The sequence below is a fragment of the Heterocephalus glaber genome, unplaced genomic scaffold, assembly GCF_053883595.1.
Source record: "Heterocephalus glaber isolate CG9 unplaced genomic scaffold, H.glaber_assembly_v1.0 deba00001600, whole genome shotgun sequence".
NCBI lineage: Eukaryota > Metazoa > Chordata > Mammalia > Rodentia > Bathyergidae > Heterocephalus > Heterocephalus glaber.
In genome coordinates this window covers 4,443,695-4,464,259 of record NW_028258372.1, presented here as the reverse complement: position 1 = coordinate 4,464,259, position 20,565 = coordinate 4,443,695, and the positions used below count along the sequence as shown (strand labels likewise).

The following is a 20,565-nucleotide window of genomic DNA, read 5'->3' as shown; positions in this document are numbered from 1 at the left end:
TGGCTTAAAATTTTTAATGTGTTTTAGTTTCAAGAAAATCTGATTAAAGATGTTGGTAAACTCGGTAGCACTTTTTAGAACAGAAGATGATTAAGATACAAAGGCGGGAAAGGCAACCGTGAAGTTTGTTAGTTTTTTGGCTAAGCTAGTCACTTATTTGTTTAAGACTGAAACACAACAGCAAAGTTCATAATTTTATACTTTCAAGTTTAGCCTGCAGAGCAACATCTGTTGTTTCCTGGCATCTTTCTGAAGAGTTAGTTAAACTTAAATCCTGTGTATATGTATATTTATTATAGAAAAGAATTTAATAAAATGACCTTTTTTCCCTTGTCCGAATTGGCTAGAAGTTCTGTTGACTTTAAGAAAGCTCGTAGTACTTTTTGTTGTAGTAAGAAAAGATTTGGAATTTAATTCTTTTCTTTGAATTTAAAATATTCATGTTATTGTATACTCTAAGACTAGTACTATTTAATTCTGGCAGTACAGATTTTTAAAACCTAATTTACTCAAAGTTATGCTGGATAATCACATAGATCTTAGTAGAGAATATGCTTTAAGTTTTATGTAGAAGTATGGACTTTTCTTAAAAGTAAATTTAAATCTGAATAAAGACTTTCTTCTAAATGGCACATGTATCAGGTGATCTGCTGTTGTAGAACTAAATTTGATATTTAAATATAGCACTTTTTTATCTCCTTCAATGACTCACTATTTTAAGCTAGTCTGTTGCTGTTTTCTTTTGGGTTAGTGATGTAAAGATTGGACTTAGATAATCACCAATTAACTTACACATAAAACTCTGAGGGAAGATTAGCCTTTTTATGTTCTTAAATTAAAGGTCTGTCACATCCCTGGATTATATAAGGTTAGTTATTTGTTATTTTGAAAAAGTCTTTGTTAAGTGAATTGTAGGAAACGTTTTTCAACTTTTTGTGAAATAGATATTTTCTGAGGAAAAATGATAAAACACCTGATGTGTATTGACTTAGATACTAGAAAGTAAATTTACAGTCCTTATCCCATGCAAAGATTTTTTTACACTTAGAAAGTCAGTTATGAAAACTCAGCCAGTGCTTTGACTCTATGCTGCCAGTTTGTCATTTGTATTATCTTTTATTAATAAATGAGCAGTTAACAAATGAGCCTGTTGACTACTGGCTGTTAGAAGAAATCTTAACATTAAATGTTATATCTCTTTGAACTGTTTTTACTGAATGATTGAATATTCTAGTGTCTCACAGTATGTAAAAAAAAAACACCTGTTCTAAGAGAGCGTTACAATAGGAACTTAGTATTTACACAGTCCAAAATCATTTATCTAACTTTGCCTTTCATTGTATTTTGGATGACTTCTATAAAATGAAGCTTCAAGGCATTTCCTTTCAGATGTCTTGGGTTTAAGAAAATTTTTGTTTAAAGTTACTAGAAACATTTGAAAAGCATTATTATGCTTGTAGAGGTATAAATAATGATGAAAAACCGTGTATTTATGTACAATGAGCCAATTATTTCCATTTTATTTTTTTCAAATTTTTATTACAATGGGAGGTAAAGATTGCTGAAATTTCTGTGTGTTAGGTAATACTGCCCTCAGAGGGCCAAGGTAAGTAAATTCATTTTTAACATAAAGAAGCTTTTCTGGCATTTTTATCTGATCTGTAAGCTTATTTGGGGGGAAGAGAATGAGTTTATTTGAATAATTAGTGTTTGGTTTATGGTTGCATTTCTTTGATTTTTTTTTTCTGTTCTTTGACAAATATTAAATTATCTGTACATTTCAAATTGATGATATTTAAGCACTTTTCTTTGCTAAGAAAATGGTAGCAGATGACTGGCCATAAATTGCCATATTAGATGGGTTTACAAAGAGGATTAAAAAATTACCTGGGAAAATTAAGATGATTTTATTTGGATTTGTTTTGGTTTTTGTGTTTTTGATAGTAGTTATTCTAGTATTCAAAATTATTTGAAACCATACTTTTGAATATATGGGGGAATTTACTGAAATAAACCTATGCGCCCTTCAGTTTTATAAATTTGAGCATAATCACATCTTTAAAATATCAATCAAGAATAATTTACTTCACTGGATATGAATAGTTACATATAAATATACCAAAAGTTGAAATAGACTGTAATTTTTAAGTACTTTTAAAAGCCTAATATTTATCTGTGGTTTTATCATGTCTCAGAGTTCAGCGCATTTGAGATGAAATGATGGTTAGCTTGTGCAATAAAAAATAAACATTAGAAAAGTAGATGTCCTTTGCTTTTTTCTTTTTGTATGTAGTAACTTTTTTATGCGATAATTTGAAAGAAACATTAAAATGTTAGTAATTCAGTGAATTGTCTTTGTATTTTTTTCTTCTGGAGTTACTCGATAGTAAATTAAGAAAGGATTTCTGTAGCAATATTGTCAGTTTTTATCTGGATGTTTCCGTTGGTTAAGTATAAGTGATATGCAGTTCATTATTATTAATAATGAGGGAAGAAAACGGGACTTAAGCTAAGTGAGTAGCAAAAATTGACAGTTTCCCTCAAAACACCAGCACCTGCTCTGCTCAAGTAATGTGGATAATCTGGACAAATGTAACTATTCCACTTTATTCTATTAACTTGATTTGCTTTTATGTAGTCTAATATATTGCACATATTAGACATTCCCTAAATCTCTTCTGATTGGTTTCCTTAGCCATGCTGTAAAATACTTTAATCTTGTAATAAATGTTTATGTAATACTTACTGTGAGCCAGATGCTGTTCTGTGTGCTTTATAAAGATTAATTTATCTCTCCCTTACATTGTCCTCATTTTCTAGAAGAGGACACTGAGGCACCAAGAGACTGAAGGACGGAACTGGCATTTGAACCGAGGCTCCCGCCCACTGCAGGGCACCAACAATAGGATTTTATCTTCTAAGTGGATCTCTGTTACTGTCCCAACTCTGCCCTTCGCTAGCTGCTCTCTCTGTCTTGTACCCTAATGTGGCCGTCTGTGAACTGAGGACCCTGAGCACCCGTCTCTCGTGTTAGTGGAAAGAGATCTCCTGAGGGTGAAGCCTGAGCACAGGGCTTGGCTGTGGACCATCAGGTTTCCTTTTCTTCCTCTGCCTCATCGCTTTGTCCTTTCACCACTTAACGTGCTCTGATGTAGTCTCAGTAAGTGTATCCCTCCAAGGAGAACAAAGGTGGGAAGAAGAAGTAGGAAGGATGTGGATTCACCCTCAGAATAGGTCTGATGAGTGACCTTTTAGGATTCCATATGACTATAAATTTATAGGAGCAACTCATTGTGAGAGTCTTAAGATAAAACCCTGTGCAGTTTTATTTATTTTGTTTTGGTTCTAGGAATTGAACACAGGACCTTGCACTTGCCAAGCAGGTGTTTTTCTGCTGAGCTAAATCCGAAGCTCTGCTTATTTTTATTCTATAAGGCAGTGGTGATGACCCTATGGCATGCATGCCACAGTGGCTGTTGGTATTATTGACAGCTCTAAAAGGTTCACCATTTCTGCTAGAAGGCAGTGATTTTAAATATGGGGGGGGGATGGGTGGGTTGACCCATCTGAGAGTTTCTCTAACTGGTATAGACCTCCTCCTCCTGATGAGCAAGCTCTACAGCCTTGTCTTCCAGTTCCTAATCATTGCCATGATGGGACAACCATTATTGTATATTGGATCTATCACATGTGTTCTGATGGAAAGTTGAATTGAGCCACGTTGTGTTATAGTGATATTTCTGTTTAAAATAGATTTTCTGACATGAGTATAGTCCTTATTTTGAACAGTGGTATGTTTATTTATTCAGTTAATGGTTATTACTAACCTGCTTTGTGGTAGGTACTAAAATAACATGGTGAATAGGTTTGTGTTATTGGCATATTGCTTCCATATTTGATATTCATTAAGGTCCTTTATAATGTGGGGTTTTACATTGATTTAAATATTTAGAGTATGGTATGATAAAAACACAAGAAAATTTACAATAAGGAAGTTACAACATTTCTAGTGAAATCATCCTTCTAAATGGCCCATTTCTTTGCAGTAGTTTAAAATTCCATGCCTATACTTTGTTCAATTCAGGGTAGAATTGGAGACTTTTTGCTATTATGCAGAAAGCAGATTAAAAAGATAGCTCTGCTTTCACAATCTACCAAGGGCGTAAATGTAAGCAAAATAATAATTTAGCTCACATTTAACCCAGCAGGAAGCAGAGTACAGATTGAGTAATTCTCCACAACATATCTTCTGCTGTATAAACTAATCTCATGGTTTATTCTTCGTTAAATTGCCAAGATGCTGTTTTCTGTTGGCTAGTTTGTGTGGGTGCTTTTTCTCCCCTCTTCACCTCTTTTCCTTCTTCCCCTAATCCTTTCTGTTGACCCTCTCCCCCCCAGTAAAATTTGATACTACAGGTCTATCAGGATATTCTTACATGTAAAAGAATGATTAAAGAATATCACTTTTCAACTTAAAGCATGTTTCTTAAAAACAAAGGGAACCAGGATTTGATTAACCAATTTATACAATATGGTCAAACAAACCCAAAATCTTAGAGGTAGTTGGTAATTACCTTTGCAGGCAGTTTCTGGAAGACACAAGACAATTAAAGCACAGATGAAATACTGACAGACCAGCTACATCAGGATCTTAGAGACGTTGCTTTCTAATATCTTGTGATATTCAATGCATAGGTATTTTTCTCATCACTGCTTCAACTTCAAAGGAAAACATGGATCCTAGCCTTCTTTAGGAAGTAGATACGAAAATTATACTTAATGTAAAAATGACAAGTTCATGCATTATGCAGTGGAAGCAGAATTTCTTGACTATAATATACTTTTCAAAATAATCATGAGGGAACATAATATGGTAAGCAGAGGAATGTGGATACATCTGGAAAGCTTTTACGGAATCTTGGAAACACAACACAAAATCAGTAGCATTGTAAACAACTTCCATGTGGTCAGTTGCAGTGGTGATGTTGACCCTTTCAAGGCAGACAAACCTCTCAAAGATGAGTGGGTATAGTGCGTCATCTTGGAATCAGGACAGCAGCAAACCAAAGCTGTTTAATGAAATATTGAAGGATCATATGCTAACATCCTCCCAGTTCCTTCTGTTACAGTAATGCATTAAACCAGCAAATATTGAGCACCTTTTTCTCAAGGTATAAAGGTTGCTGTTTGGAAATGCCAAGGAAGAAGCAAGCTTACCATCACTCACTGTGGTATTCTGGAGCACCAGCAGTGATTAAAGAAATTGCTGGAAATTTTTATTTTTATTTCTTTTTTTGAGGTATGGCCTTCCTGGGTTGCCCAGGCTGGCCTCCTTCTAGGCCTAAGTGATCTGCCTGAGCCTCCTGAATAGCTGGGACTATAGGCACCCACCCCCACACCCAGCTTCTAGTTGAATTAAAATTTCTCACCTCATCCCGTTTTCTCTAGTGTTCCATTCTCACAGCTGCCTCCTAGACTTAAAACTTCATGAGAGGTAGACTATGCCTATAATTGTTCATTGTTGTATTCTTACTGCTTGTATGTATTTTAACACTTTCTAATTTTTTCAAACAGAAAACATGCACTGTGTCAATGCACTCTATCAGTGAACTATACAGCCCCTGTCCTTCTATTTTTTATGTATTTATTTTTGAGACAGGTCTTCCTGTGTAGCTCAGGCAGGCCTCCAACTTAGATCCTCCTGCTTCATCTTCCCAAGTGGTAGGATTACAGGCATTTGTCACCGTGTCTGGCTTACTAATTTTGAGCCAGGATCTCACAATGTTGCCCAAGTTGGACTTAAGTTTGAAATCCTCCTACCTTAGCCTCCTCAGTAGCTGGATTTATAGGGATGTGCCATCATACCTGGTGATACTTAAGTATTTTCAAATGAATGAATCTATTAGAAGCTCATTTTCTCCAATTCTCAATAACTTTTTTGAAAAGTCATATTTGATATATGATGCTCAATGAGCAGCACCTTAACATGAGTGATGGAGGCAGGAGGCAGTAATACTTCTGTTATATTTTGTAGAGTTCTCCCAAATTGCAGAGGTTATTCAAACACACAAACACACACCAAAAGCCAGTTCATGACAGTTGGTCAAAGACATTGTAGAATTTACCATTTTTAATTTGCCCACAGGTGGGTGTTGAAAGGACATAGTTGAGGACTCTGTAAAAGAGAAATGATAACCTAAAAGTTCAAGTTTGCAGAAGCTGGAAAATGTAAACAATTTTAAGTAAAGACATAGAAAAATACTTTGATTCAAAATTGTCCCAGTTCATTACAGTGTAAATAATTAAAACCTTCAGGATTATTTTCAGGACATCTAGTAAACCAAGATAATGATATGTTCATTAAGAAACATATTTCTTTTCTTCCTATTTCACATTACCTATTATACATTTAGTCCTTATTTACACTTTCAGTTTCTCACACCAGAGAAACTATTCGGTATTTATTCATGTGTGTCCTATTTATTTCACTTAAGAGTATGGCCTCAGTGTGCATCCACTTAGCTATAAATGTCTCTAATTTCTCATTTTTTATGGCTGAGTAGTACTCCATTTTATAAAAAAACCACATTTTCTTCATCCAGTCTCCAGTGGATGGGCATTTGGGCTGTTTCCAAGTTTTAGCTATCACAAACTGTCCTGCTATGAACATGGGTGCACATATATCACTGTGGTATGATTCTTTTAATTCTTTGGGGGAGATCCCCAGCAGTGGAATAGCAAGGTCAAATGGGACTTCCAGTCCTAGTTCTTCGAGCTATCTCCATACTGATTTCCACAGTGGTTGCACCAGTCTACACTCCCACCAGCAGTGGAGCAGGGTTCCTCTTTCCGCACAGCCCCACCAGCATTGGTTATTGGTTGATTTCATGATAGCCATTCTTTCTGGAGTGAAGGGGAATCTCAGCATTGTTTTCATTTGCATCTCTCCAATGACCAGTGATGTTGAACATTTTTTCATGTATTTATTTGTTATTTCTCCTTCTTTGGCTGAGAAATGTCTGTTCATTTCAGATGCCCATTTTTGGACTGGGTCTTTAAATTTGGGAGATCTGATCTTTTTAAGTTCTTTATAGATTCGAGATAGTAGACCTTTGTCTGAGGAAGAGCAGGTGAAGATTTTTTCCCACATTGTGGGTTGTCTCTTCACACTGCTGGTGGTTTCTCTTGCTGTGCAGAAGCCTTTTAATAAGAAGAGATCCCACTTGTTGATTGATTGTGCTAGTTTAAATGTGTAATAGGTAATGTGAAATAGGAAGAAAAGGGGCAAAGGGGAAGGGAGTGGGAGGGCTAGGGGAAAGGATAGAAGGGAATGGGATTAATATGAGAAAATGGAAAAATAGGAACAAAATCTTTGTAAATAGGAATGGAGGGGTTGAAGGGAGGGCTGGGCAAGGGTGAAAAATAAGAACCAAGAGAGACTATGTAAAGGTGCAAATTTCCAATGATGAATGTCATTATATTGTATACCTAAAATGTACCATTGATTAGAATGAATAATCAATAATGTAAAATAGGAAGAAAAGGTCCAAAGGGGTAGGGGTAGTGGGAGGGGCAGGGGAAAGGAAAGAAGGGAAAGGAAAAAATGATGAGAAATGGAAAAAATGGAAATAAAGTCTTTGTAAATAGGGAAGGGTGGAGGGCATGAAGGGGAGGGCTAGGAATGGGGAAAAAATAAGAACCAAGATGCATCATGTAAAGGTACAATTCCCAATGAGAAATGTGATTGTGTTGTATACCTACAATGTACCAATAAAAGAATTTAATAAAAAAAAGAAACATATTTCTTCTACTCCCTGAGTGACACGAACGGAGTCCTCTGTATCAAAGAGCAAAGGGCAATTTTAAATACTGAAGGTGTTTATTATATTTATTATCATGCATTTCTGCTGTAACTCTATTTGGGTTTAAGATATATCACAGAATTATGGATTATGTATTCAATATTTATTTGTTGCACTAATATTTATTTATGAAATCCACTAGTCTGCTAGTGGAAAAAATAATCTGCTAAATTTTCTTTTAAATAGCTCATGTGTAAATTTGGTTGACACCTGTCAACAAATAACTAGATATTTTTTGTTTTGCAAACTATGAAATTACATCGATTTTATAATGAAATTTAACATTAAACATCTTTATGTCTTTTTAGGTTAAACAGATTGACCCACGATTTTTATTTAAGAGTATTGTTAAAAGTAGTTTCTTAAAACATCTAAATTTATTTTTACTGAAAGCTGCCATTTTTTTAGGTTTAAGCTGCTCATTGGAAATTCATAAAATACGTACAGTACTCATATTTTATGGTACTGTCCAATTTATATATTATTTAATAAAAATAATTTAGAAAGACCAGTTGTGGTAGTATTTGCTTTTTTTTTGGTACCGGGGATTGAACTCGGGTCCTTGAACTTGTGCAGCAGGTGGCTAAACCACTGAGCTAAATCCCCGGCCCAGGTAGTATTTGCTTTTATTCCCAGCTGTTTGGGAGGCTAAGGCAGGAGGATCCCTTCTAGGAGTTTTGATAACAGTATAGGCAACACAGTAAGACTTTTCCTCCAAAAATAAAAATGAAGAAAAAAAGTCAGTGACCTTGCTCTTTTCTTTGGGAGACTGTTTTTATTTCTGATATCCTGTCTGTGTCTTAAGAAAGAACTATTAATAAAATCAGTGCTATGTTTAGATATTCCATTGCTTTTCCATTTCTTTAGATAAGATACCTGATTTAGATACCTGGCACTAGCTAAAGAGACTTCCCCACTGGTGGAATAAATTTATTAATTGTTGCTTTATTTTTAGAAATACCCCAAATAATGCAATACTAATCAAAAGTTACATTATCATAGCAGCCATTCCGTTTCATAACAAAATTTAACACTTTATATTTGCCAAATATTGTAAAAGCTTTTATGGCCTTACAAAAACCGTTTAGGGTAGATAATATTATGATTCCCATTTTTCACCTGAGAAGCTGAGATATAGAGAGGATAAGTTCATGCAAGTCAAACCCAAAGTGTGTGGCTCTAGAATTCTTGGCTTAATCATTACATTGTCCTGTAGTACTCAGAGAATCTTACTGATGGGACAGGATTAGGAAAGAAACTGGCACCTAATTTGAGGAATTTGTTGACCTCATTATTGATGATAACAATTTGTTATGACTTTCATTATACAGCAGAGCATTTGTTTGACATAAGGTTTCTTTTGTTTTGAAAATGTGTCCACATGTCTTATCACAGTGACAATATTGCCAACTTTTTTTGCATAAATACTATGGCTCTTTCCTCTATTAGTAATAAAAGTTATTAAAGAGGTTTCTTAAGAAAATTAATATATATATTAGGTATAGATATCATCTGTTCAGTTTTTCCCTCAGATGTACAAGTAATATACTTTAAGACTTAGATTGTAGTTAAACATGAAAATAAAATATTAAAACTCCTATATTCTTAGGAAAGTTAAGCGTATACTTGTTTTAGCTTTATGATAAGACAGAAATGCCCCTTACTGACATACATGTGAGAATGCTTCTACTCTACTCCTGTGGGGTGACTAGCTTTTGAAGCCAGTATTATAGCAAGTATGAGTGATCATTGGTAACTTTAAAAGCTGTACTCCTGTGTCTATTAGAAAAATCAGAATTTTAGTTTACTCTAGAACTGTTCGTAATTGGGGTCTTTTATTTTCCTTATATTTTATCATAAGAAAGCAGCATATTTTAAAAGTGCTTGTTTTAATTGAATTCTACATAATCATAGTTTTATGGGTTTGTGAAAGATGATGCTACAGTTATGTAGATTTCATTTGGATTGTGTCTGTATTTGTTTTAGTAAGATCTAAGTTAATCCGCCTATTTGTGTTTTTAGCATAGTCACATTTAACATAGACTGGGTAGGGTAAGTCTCCAATAGATTAATATTTCTGTGGCATTCTCAAGGGGTACGTATTTTTCATCTCACATCTAACTCTCTATCTCTTGTGAAGTCGTTTAGGTCCAGTTTCTGGAATACAACCCAACCTTAAATTTGGATCATGCACTCATCTTTGTGAGAACACAAGGCTGAGTTATGTCTGAGGGTCTTTCCCATTTCTATGTCTGAACAAGTACAGACATTGTCTAGTTCTGTAGGTGAACCTTTTAGAGCTGTCAGTGACCCACACAGTCTGCTGTGGCACACGTGCCATAGGTTTGCCATCACTGCTCTAGAGGAAAGACCATTTGTACTTTTAATCAACTCATTTTCAGTCCATAGATACATACCCCCAACTCTTGCTTCAACATTTTCTGATGTCTTCAGCTTTTAAAAAATCAAAATGTGAGTCTCAGCAAAGTGTTAATGAATAATGAGTTACAGTCTGCATGTGTGGACTAATTGAAGTTGAAGATAATTAAATGAACAATAAGAAATGAGCCCTATGAACTTTGTTGGGGAGCCCTAAGTTGAATGCATACCGCTTCTGATAAAGATGATCCATTTGTATAGCCTAATCAAAATATTTAGGTGGGAAAAAAATCTAAACTCAGATCATGTCCCATCTTCAGTGACACAGGACAAAGCCTTAAAGCCAAAATAACTATTTTTACCTTATTTTTTATAGCCAGCATTCTTTCAAAACCATTGAGATTGTTTGTTTTTGAAAATAGATTACAGGAAATAAATTAAGTGAAGCAAATTTTAGCAAAATTTCAAATTCTACAGCCATTGTAACTAAGTACAACTGTGAATTCTAGAGAAAATCCTCTCAACTCCACAATTCACAAATAGATTCTCTACCATTTAGAGGAGTGAGTGAGTGGAGGTTTCTGTGTGTGGGGGGGGGGGGTTCACACACATGCCCATATGTGTTTCATTCAGAAGGTATAACAATCTATACCTCTCCTGCCACTAATTTTTGTTGTTAGTGAAGAACCTTTTGCTTATTATTATATAATGCTATACTACAATAGAAGCTGTGTTAGTTTGCTAGGGCTGATATAACAAATTACGACGAAGTAAATGCCTTAAAACAGCAGAAATTTCTTCTCTCCCAGTTCTGGAGGCCAGAAGTCAGAAAAAGAGGTATGTGCACAGCCACATTCTTTTGAGGGCTGGAGGGGAGGGTCCATTCCCTCTTCTAGCTTGGGTTTCTGCTGAGCCCAGTATTCTTGGGCTTGTGGCCTACCATTCCAATCTTCCTCAGTGGTCACATTATTTTCTCCATGTGTCAAATCTACTCTCATAAGGACATTTGTAATTGGATTCAGGCCTCATCCAGATAATGCAGGAGAATCTTCTCTTCTCAAAATCCTTAAGTTACCAAACAAGGTGAAACTCATTCTGTTCTACCGTGTATGGTAATATTCAGAAGTTCCAGGAATTAGGTTGGAGCTGAAAAATTTCTGTCACCTGATAACATAGCTCATAGCCATAGTGCAAGATATTACTTGTGTGTGTGGTGATGCTGATATAAACAAAATAGCACATACAATATGTAGAGTATATCATACTTGATAATAAATAGCTGGGTTAATGCTTTATGTATTTACAGTACTTTTATCATTATTGAAGAGTCACCTCCATCTACTTAATTAAAAAAAATGTTTGCTATGAAGCAATATGCTATGTTGGGCCCATAGGTGCCTCCTATTATATCATTATCTTGTGCCTATGGTATCTCTTGATGGGATCGTTTCCTCTTGGGATTGATTTAATCTCCTGTTGTTTTGTTCATCTTGACTCTAGACTCTACATGTGCATATATAGCCTAGGTGTATGGTAGGCTGTGCCATCTAGGTTTATATCTGCCCACTTTGTAATGTTTGTACAATGACAAAGTCACCTAAGAACGCATTTCTCAGAACGTGTTTCTGTAGTTAAACGAAACATAACTATGTTTTGGTATTGGTAAACAGTGAATTTCAAAATAGATGTAATCCTTACCAAAAGCGATAAGAAGTGAAAGTATACAGTAAGATAGAAAGCTGGAAGGAAATTGTATTGGGAATTTTACCCAGTTGTAACTGCAGTGCTTACCGAAGGCTTTTCATCACATTGCATACAATCAGTCGAAGGAAAAAAGACTGACAGTATTTGTTGAAAGTGATGAAAATTGAGTAAAGTTTAGGATTTTGGAAAACATGTACCATTATGAGCTTGATAGCTTCTCAGTACTTACCTAGGTATCAACATTTGGTGTTCAACATAAGTTGATAAACATGTTTCAAAGGCATGCACAGTGTAATTCAAAGTGCAAATAGATTGGTGGATTTCCATATAACAGAGTGCAGAAAGTTCATTAATAAGGTTTTGAATTCCATACTGGAACTAACCTTTTAGAAACTACCCCTTGTTGAATTCTGATATAGTATCAAAGAATTGTATCTGTAACTATTTGAATAGTCATTCTTCCCTTTTCCAGACTTGTCTGTTTTAGTTGTAGTTTTCCTCTGTATTTCAACCAAAATGATACACTGCCAACAGACTGAATGTGGTTAGCAGAGAAGAGAATCCAGCTATTTCTGCTAAGGCAGACATTAAGGAGATTTTTTTTTTTTAATGCAAAGCAGTGGTGCTCTTCTCACTTTGTTTTTTGCTTTAGAAAAGTTGGTTTTATTTTGGTACTTGGAATCGAACTCGGGACCTTGCACTTGTGAGGCAGGCACTGGAACCAATGAGCTAAGTCCTTGGCCCAAGAAAAGTTATTTTTATATAAATGATATATTACATGTAATGAATTTTTGTTACTTTTAAAGAAATAATAAAAATACTAAGTTTTGTCATTGTTAGTTTCTTTTTAGTACTGGGGATTGAACTCAGGACCTCGTGCTTGCGAGGCAGGCTCTGGAACCATTGAGCTAAATCCTTAGCCTTAGTTTCTAATACAGTAAATATTAGACATATGCTACCTAAAAACTCCTTGAGTGCTGAGTAATACTTAAGGTGTAAAGAAGTTCTAATGTAAGTCTGAGAATTGCTGATTTAAAGGATGATCCTACACCTGAGATGCATTTGGGGTGAGGTTACATTTGATGGTGAGAGATTTGTGTTTACATTAAACAGTAAGGCGTCACAGAGCACTTGGGGCAGAAGCATTATAGAATCAGAGCGGTGTGCACACGGGTAAGATTAATGTGGAGGTGAAAGGTACATTGGAATGGAGAGGGTGGGGAGTAGCGTGGAGTAAGGCATTAGCAGGAGATTAGATTTAAGGTATTTAAAATGGTCCAGTTTGGTTTAGGCTGACAGACAGACTTTGTGAAGTCCATACTGACCTAGCTACAGATGGCACAAGGAGTGGGAGAAGTCAAAAGCTAGATTTAAACTTTAGTCAAGAGTAGTTCTGTGATTCAGCATCTGAGATTTAATGGCAAAATAGATCCAGTAGAGAACTAGAAAGTGAAACCAGATAGCCATTCAGCGCTTGTGGTACTGTGGAACACCTCTTTTGCTTAGACATAGAAGAGTCTATTCTGATACTAAGTGAAAGCTTATCTATAAATTTAGTAAAGTATATATTTATTGACCATTTTGAGGTATGATCAACAATATGGTGAATGTTTAAATAAAAATAAATTTGTACAGGAAGAGACATACTGCCATTAACCACCCTCAAAATACTCCCCCTTCTTTTGAAAACGTATCTACCCAGTCATTCCTGCCCCTTTCTGAAGTAATTCTGGAAGTCCTCTTTCTTGAGTGTCTTTTCGTGGCTTCCTTGTCTTGAATCAGTTCAAATCATATGGCAATTTCTGTCAGATAAAAACATTACAGTATGCCCTCATCCACCTTATTCATTGGATCTGGCACTGTATGACTTCTGCCTCTTCTCTGAAATGAAAATGACCATGAAAGGTAAACCTTTTAAATCCTTTCAGAACTTTGAGGTAGCCACAACAATGCAACTGTATACTCTTTTCTTTTTGTGTTACTTTGTGTATGATTTCAAACCTTATTAACTCATGTTCTTTCATGACATTTCATGTTTTTTTTGACTTATTTACAACATTGTATGTAAGATTATTTTCCCATGAAAAACAAATTATAGTCATAATTTAATAATGAAAACTTACTTTTTCAAAAGGTAGGTACACAGTGATAATAGAAGAGAAACATCCATTTCATATTCTTTAAGAAGTGTTTTTCATCAAAATTATAGATAATGTATGGATGATTTATGAAGTGTTTTTAAAATGACCAGAAATAAGCTCTGGCAACCATTTGATAAAATGAAAAACTAAACGAAAAGAGTACTCAGATGAATGATTCTCTGAAGGAATAATGATGCAAATGAATTATCAGAGTGTGAAATCATTTAAGACAAAATATGTTTGGGTTTTTATTGAATCTTAATTGTAGGCTTATATATTTTATAAGCTAAGTTAAAAGAAAATTGCCAAATTAAATTTTTAGAGGCCAGTGTTGCAGGACATATATTGTACCATAATTTTTAGCATGAAAACTGCTGTTCATTTTTTTTAAAGCATTAACATGCTTGCTTTCTTCATGTAGGAGAATATATAAAAAACTGGAGGCCAAGATACTTCCTTTTGAAGACAGATGGCTCATTCATAGGATACAAAGAGAAACCTCAAGATGTGGATTTACCTTATCCCCTCAACAACTTTTCCGTGGCAAGTACGTTAATTATAATTGCTGAGTCACCTTGTATTTATGTATTTATTTGTAGGATTTTTATCTGTCAAATATCTTAGGGTATATGAGAACCCTGTAGAATATATATATATATAATATATAATCACAGGAAAGGTTTTTCAGCTTTGATAGAAATCGTAATACTGTAGTATAGAATTATTGAAATACATAGTCTTATACAGTGTGATATAGTTTAATATTTTTTCACATTTAGAAGTCAAATGTGATAAATAAATTTCCCAAATATGTACTTCAATTTTTTTTTTCACAAAATGTAAACAAAGACCTTTGAACTTGGTCACAAGATGTTACAGTACTTAGTACATTTATAATCAAAGTTTTTTGTCAGAATCTTAGGTTATTTAATTGAATATATGATTAAAAACAGTAGTAAACATTAGAAATTTTCTGGGGAGATTTCATGTTTCTTCCTTACAAATATCAACAACAGTGTTTGTCATTTATTTAGAAATGTTGTATTTGTTTGAACATAGCACAAAATAAACTGAAAGATGATCATAATGACAATAGTTGTTATTATGTTACCACCAGATTCTTCAGACAGTTCAGGCTTACTGATTCATCACTGAAAGGACTTTTCTGTGTTAGTTTAGAAATACAGCATTTTAAAATCGTATTATATTGCATAAGCGCTAGAGTCTGTATCATTGAGATATTTTTTTTAACTGGATAACTTAAGTTTTATCTTACTTGTATGTTGTTAGCCATATTTGGAAAAGATATGAGGGAAATGTGAAGCTAAAATACAATTAAATAAGCAAAAAATCCAAGAAAACAATAGTCCTTGAATGTTACACTTTTAATTCATTTACCATGATAAAAACCTCAATCTTTTTATATCTCTTTTCCCTCTGTTTAAGAAAAAGATAAACTAAAAGACTTGTGGAGCCGTTTGAGTGATAAAGATACTAAGGTATACTGGATTCCTGTATGTAGGGTTTTCATTTTTTAAAAAGCAGACCGTTTTACCATATTAAGTATTAATAATAGAAAATATCTTTTTCCCCACCAAAATATTCATTAAATATTGATGGCTTTATTTTAGTAGGAAATTATTTTTAAAATCTTCCTGGCAAATGAATTATCTTGTATTTTATATTGACTTAAAGACACATTTATTCTGAAGATCATTGGTGAACTTTTACTTTAAATTGGTAGAGATTATCTTTTAAACCATTAACATCATACATTATCGTGTGTCATCTAAAGCCAGTGTCTTTTTACTAGCATTCTATTGGTTTGTCTAAAATAATTTATAAAAGTACAAAATTCTTTTATCTGCTGATCAAAATGCATTTTTTTTGACCTTATGAAATTTCACACCCCACCAAGTTTTAAAGACATACTGTATGTCACAGTCTGCCAACATCTGCTCCAACACCTCTGCTGGCAGAGGCTGAAGTAAGTGCTGCACTTGTGGGGAGAGAGCCTGTTTAGTGACTGACAGTCAGCTTATCCACGAAGTAAATATTAGTTGACATCTGTAATCTTGTATAATCAAGTTAGTTTACTTGCCTCAAACTAACAAGTTGTAGACTAGCTCCGTAGTTTTCAGGAATATTACTAACTTGGGCCTTATAATAAATAGAATATTTTAAAATCTTGATTTACTGTAATCTTAAACTCTATAAATAATAATTACCTAAGGAACTAATGAATCTAATGAGATGGCAGTAGTTGAAGAAATAGTTCCTATTTTAGCTTCAGCACAAGACATGAGTATAACCTTGGGCAAGTCATTTCTCTGAAACTCTGTGATCTTTACTTCCTTCATCAGCATTCCAGAAACACTTGAATTCACTGAACTTTATACAGTTTGTTATTCTGTAAGGTGAACTTTGAGCAGGGCTTTGAAGATTAAGTAGAAGTTAAACAAACCAAAATACAGGAGAAAGATTTTCTAGGCAGAGATTGTCAAAAAAATGTTTCTGTAACACATTAAGAAAAGGCATGGTTGGGGCTGGGGATTTAGCTCAGTGGTTCCAGCGCCTGCCTCCAATGTGCAAGGTCCTGAGTTCGATCCCCGGTACAAAAACAAGAAAAAAGAAAAGGCATGGCTGAAGCAAGAGAAGCTTCTCTTTTCCTTTGTCTCCTTTTTGTACATTGTTTAAAAAAATCATTTTATGAGATATTTCTAAGGTATACTGGGAAAGGTTAAAGAGGTACAATTTGAGTCCTCATTTTTGGATAATTAAAATGTTCTTCAAATTTAATGTATGTGGGTTTTAATAAGATCTTATCAAATAGGATTTTTACCCACATGGAAAAAGAGTAGATCGAGCATGAGAACTGCAAAGGATTTTAAAGTTGGTCTTCCCAATCCTCATTAGATTTTGAATTTCTTGCCTATGGTTAAAATTTTCCAGAAAGGTAATCTATACTCAATTGTTTGCATTTCTTTTTTTTGGTACTGGAGATCGAACTCAAGACCTTGCGTTTGCCAGGCAGGTGGCGGCACCATTGAGCTATATCCCCAGCCCTTGTTTGTATTTCTTAACCACTGCAGTCTAGCATCCCTCCCTTATACTTGTTTGAAGCCACTTTTAAGGAATTCTTCAGTGTCCCTTAATTTCTAGTGTAGGGGAAGAAGTATTTTCCATGCTAGATTCGTGGCTGATGTCCTTGTTACAAAAGACAGATTAACAAGAGAAAAAAACTACAAATGTATTTAATGTAAAATTTTACATGGCAAGAGAACCTTTGGAAATGAAGACCCATAAAAGCAAACTTGTGTGTTTTTATGTTTAGGTTTGCCGAAGAGGAAGATAATTGTAGAAAGTATGACGAAGAAAGGGGGGACAATCTAATGGTAATGAACTGAGGGGAACTTAGCAAGCCCTGTTTGTTCAGATCCCTCTTTGTGTCCCTATGTCTTCAGAGATGAAGATGTTTCTTTGCTCCAGGTATAGGGAGGACATCTCTCAAATGAAGACCTTAAGACCTGTTTCAAGGAAAAGTCAGAAAATCGTTTCTAGGTTTTATGAGCTGCTTTCAGGGGAGAAGGGCAGGAGGAAGCCAAGAATGGGCCGCCATCGTCCTGCTTCTACTATTTTATATAATGCCACAGGGCCACATCCTTATGTCAATTTTCAGCTATTTTTTTTTCTGGATTTTTATCTAGAATATGCTTTGCTCTGTTGATCACCATGCCCTTCTTGAGATGATCTCTCCCATTGTGTTCTGGAATTTCTCTTTGTTCTCATTTTTCTTTGCAGAGTACATAATGTTGGTATTTCATGAAATTCTGGCCAAGAAGTCTTTGTGCTTTGAATCTTCTCTCTGGTTCATCACTTTGACTCTTAAGGTTTTAGTTACAGCCTATGTGCAGCTTACTTCCATGCTTACATTTCTTCAGCTTAGGCTGCTCTGCTGAGCACTTGGTTACAATATTCACTTGGCTATAGGATATCTCTACTCTACTTTTTTTGGACTTGACATGCTCTGAACTGAACTTAAGATGTTTTTGTCTCTTTCTTCGCCTATATTCAATATCTCTGTTCTTAAGCTGCCTGAGTAGAAACCTGGATCCATTCATGCCTTTTCTATTTGTTTACCCTACTCCCAATCCCTTTCTAGTCCTGCTGATTTATTTGCTTTTCTATTTTTTGAACCTATTATGTCTTTTCCTATAATCACTGTGAAATGAGCCTTCATCATCTCTGTTACAGATTCTTAGATTCTTTGCTTCCAGTTTGTACTACTCATATTCTTCCTTCACATGCCTGTCAAAATGATCTTTCTAAAATTGTATCCTAACTATGCTATCCCCTGTGAAAGCCCTGCCTACTGGATAAGGTCCAGATTCCTTCATATATCGTACAAGGATCTCTTCAGTCTGGCCACTCCTTTCAACTCTTGCTTCATGTGTCTTCTGCTCTGCAGTTACAGTATGTTTCAGCAGTACTGAATTGTTTATAGTTCCTCGATATGACCTTTGCTATTTTTCCACAGCCTTTGTTTATGCTGTTTTTTCTGGTTGTAATGGCCTTCTGTTATATTTGCCTGGATTTTTTTTTAAATTTAAGATTTAATTTAGATTTAAATTCTTTTCTCCATTTTTTCTAAATTATTCCCCTCTGCTTTTCTGAACACTGTTATCTTTTGTTGTTTTTGCATTGTTGTGTGGCTGTTGTTCATATATGTATTTCATCCACCAATCTGTGAGTTATTTTAGGGGAAAGAGCTTAGTATTTTATGTCTCTTAGTGCCTACATTTTAGAGCATAATGACTTTCTCAGGGGATGTCTAAAAACATACAGTCCAAATTTCTCCTGTTTTAGATATTTTGGAGATTCAGTGATCTGTTTCAGAAGGTAATAATAGTGAAACATCAAGATTAAAACTTACATCACTCCACTACCATTTAAATGTTACTTCCCTTTGCTACCTCCTATAGTGTGACATTGGGTTACTCAGCTTTCCATTACTGTAGCAAATACCTAAATAGAGGTATCGACTTATAAAGAAAAAAATGTTTATTTTAGATCATAGTTTTAGAGTTCTTATTATGACTAGTTGACCCTGTTGCTGTGGGGCTTGTGGTGAGGAATACAGCATGGTGGGCAGGCATACATGGTGAAGCAGAGCTTCCCATCTCATGGCTAGGGGGTGAAACAAAGGACCAGGGTCTCATGGTTCCTTTGAAGAGTGTATCCCCAGTGACTGAAACATTTCCCACTAGGCCTCACCATCTCCCATGAGCATCAAGCTGAGGACCAAGCATCTACATGTGGGCCTTTTGGGAACATTTCAAGATCTAAACTTTAAGAGATATTTTCCATAGATTTAGAGATGAGATCTGATTTGGGATTCAAGTTCCAACACTTAGTAGTTTTTCTTTGACATGTGGAATATAAACCCTACAAGCCCTATAGAATAGACAATAATAAGCCAAGTGTAGTGACGCATACCTTTAATTCCAGCACTTGGGAGGCTGAGGCAGGAGGATCACTGCGAGTTCAGTGCCAGCCTGGGCTCCAAAGTGAGTTCAAGGCCAGCCTGAAAAAGAGAGGGGTAGGGAGGGATGGAGGGAGGGAGGGGTGGAGAGAGGGAGTATATAGACAGTAAGATTTGCTCTTCATCATTCTTTGGGTGGATAAAATATGAACCATATGTGAAAGTGCCCTTTAAATATAGTGCCACGGAGATGTCAGTTTAAAAAAGGTTGTTTCCATCAAAGTGCATATCTCTAAACAGAATTATTATGGTTCCATGGATTTCAAATAATTATAGATTCAGATCATCTGTGCACAGAAAACACACATTTTGATTGAAAAATAATGTAAGATGCACACATTGTCCCATGGCTCTGTTTAAAGGTACTCAGAAGAAAATAGTTTTTATACCCTATAGTCATCAACTCTGCCATTTTAAGTTATCAGCGTCTCTCTGAATTCTTAGCTTGCTCAACTCCAAAGGGTAATAATTCCTCTGTGGAGGATTTGAACTTTTGCCTGTACGTTTTAGGGTTCATCCTATTTCTGAAAAAGTTCTTCTTACTCTGTATGGCAGAGAAGACTGCCAGCCATGTCCCAAGAAGCACTTCCTAGAATTTCACCTTAATTCGGCGCTGCTAGTTTGTTCACCCTGAAAATACCCACCCCTTTCTTCTCTGAAACCTTTGTTCAGTCTTCTCTATGAAGAATGGGTCAATCTGAATTTCTTTTTTGTTTTTTGTATTACATTCTTTTATTGGTACATTGTAGGTATACAACACAATTACATTTCTCATTGGGACTTGTACCTTTACATAATGCATCTTGGTTCTTATTTTTTCCCCATTCCTACCCCTCCCTTCACGCCCTCCACCCTTCCCTATTTACAAAGACTTTATTTCCGTTTTTTCCATTTCTCATCATTTTTTCCTTTCCCTTCTTTCCTTTCCCCTGCCCCT

General features: G+C 35.1%; 1 protein-coding gene across 10 annotated transcripts in view; it reads left to right on the top strand.

Moving 5' to 3' along the window:
* Akt3 (AKT serine/threonine kinase 3) overlaps window positions 1-20,565 on the top strand; it is a 259,832-nt gene that overhangs the window by 108,825 nt on the left and 130,442 nt on the right. For 9 of the 10 annotated variants that reach the window (XM_004853513.4, XM_087194057.1, XM_087194053.1 and 6 more), the window contains one exon: window positions 14,508-14,633. In XM_004853513.4, the coding sequence (XP_004853570.1) occupies window positions 14,508-14,633 (126 nt within the window). Of the gene's footprint in view, window positions 1-14,507; window positions 14,634-20,565 lie in introns of those variants that run through there. The other variant, XM_087194056.1, reaches the window with a different exon arrangement.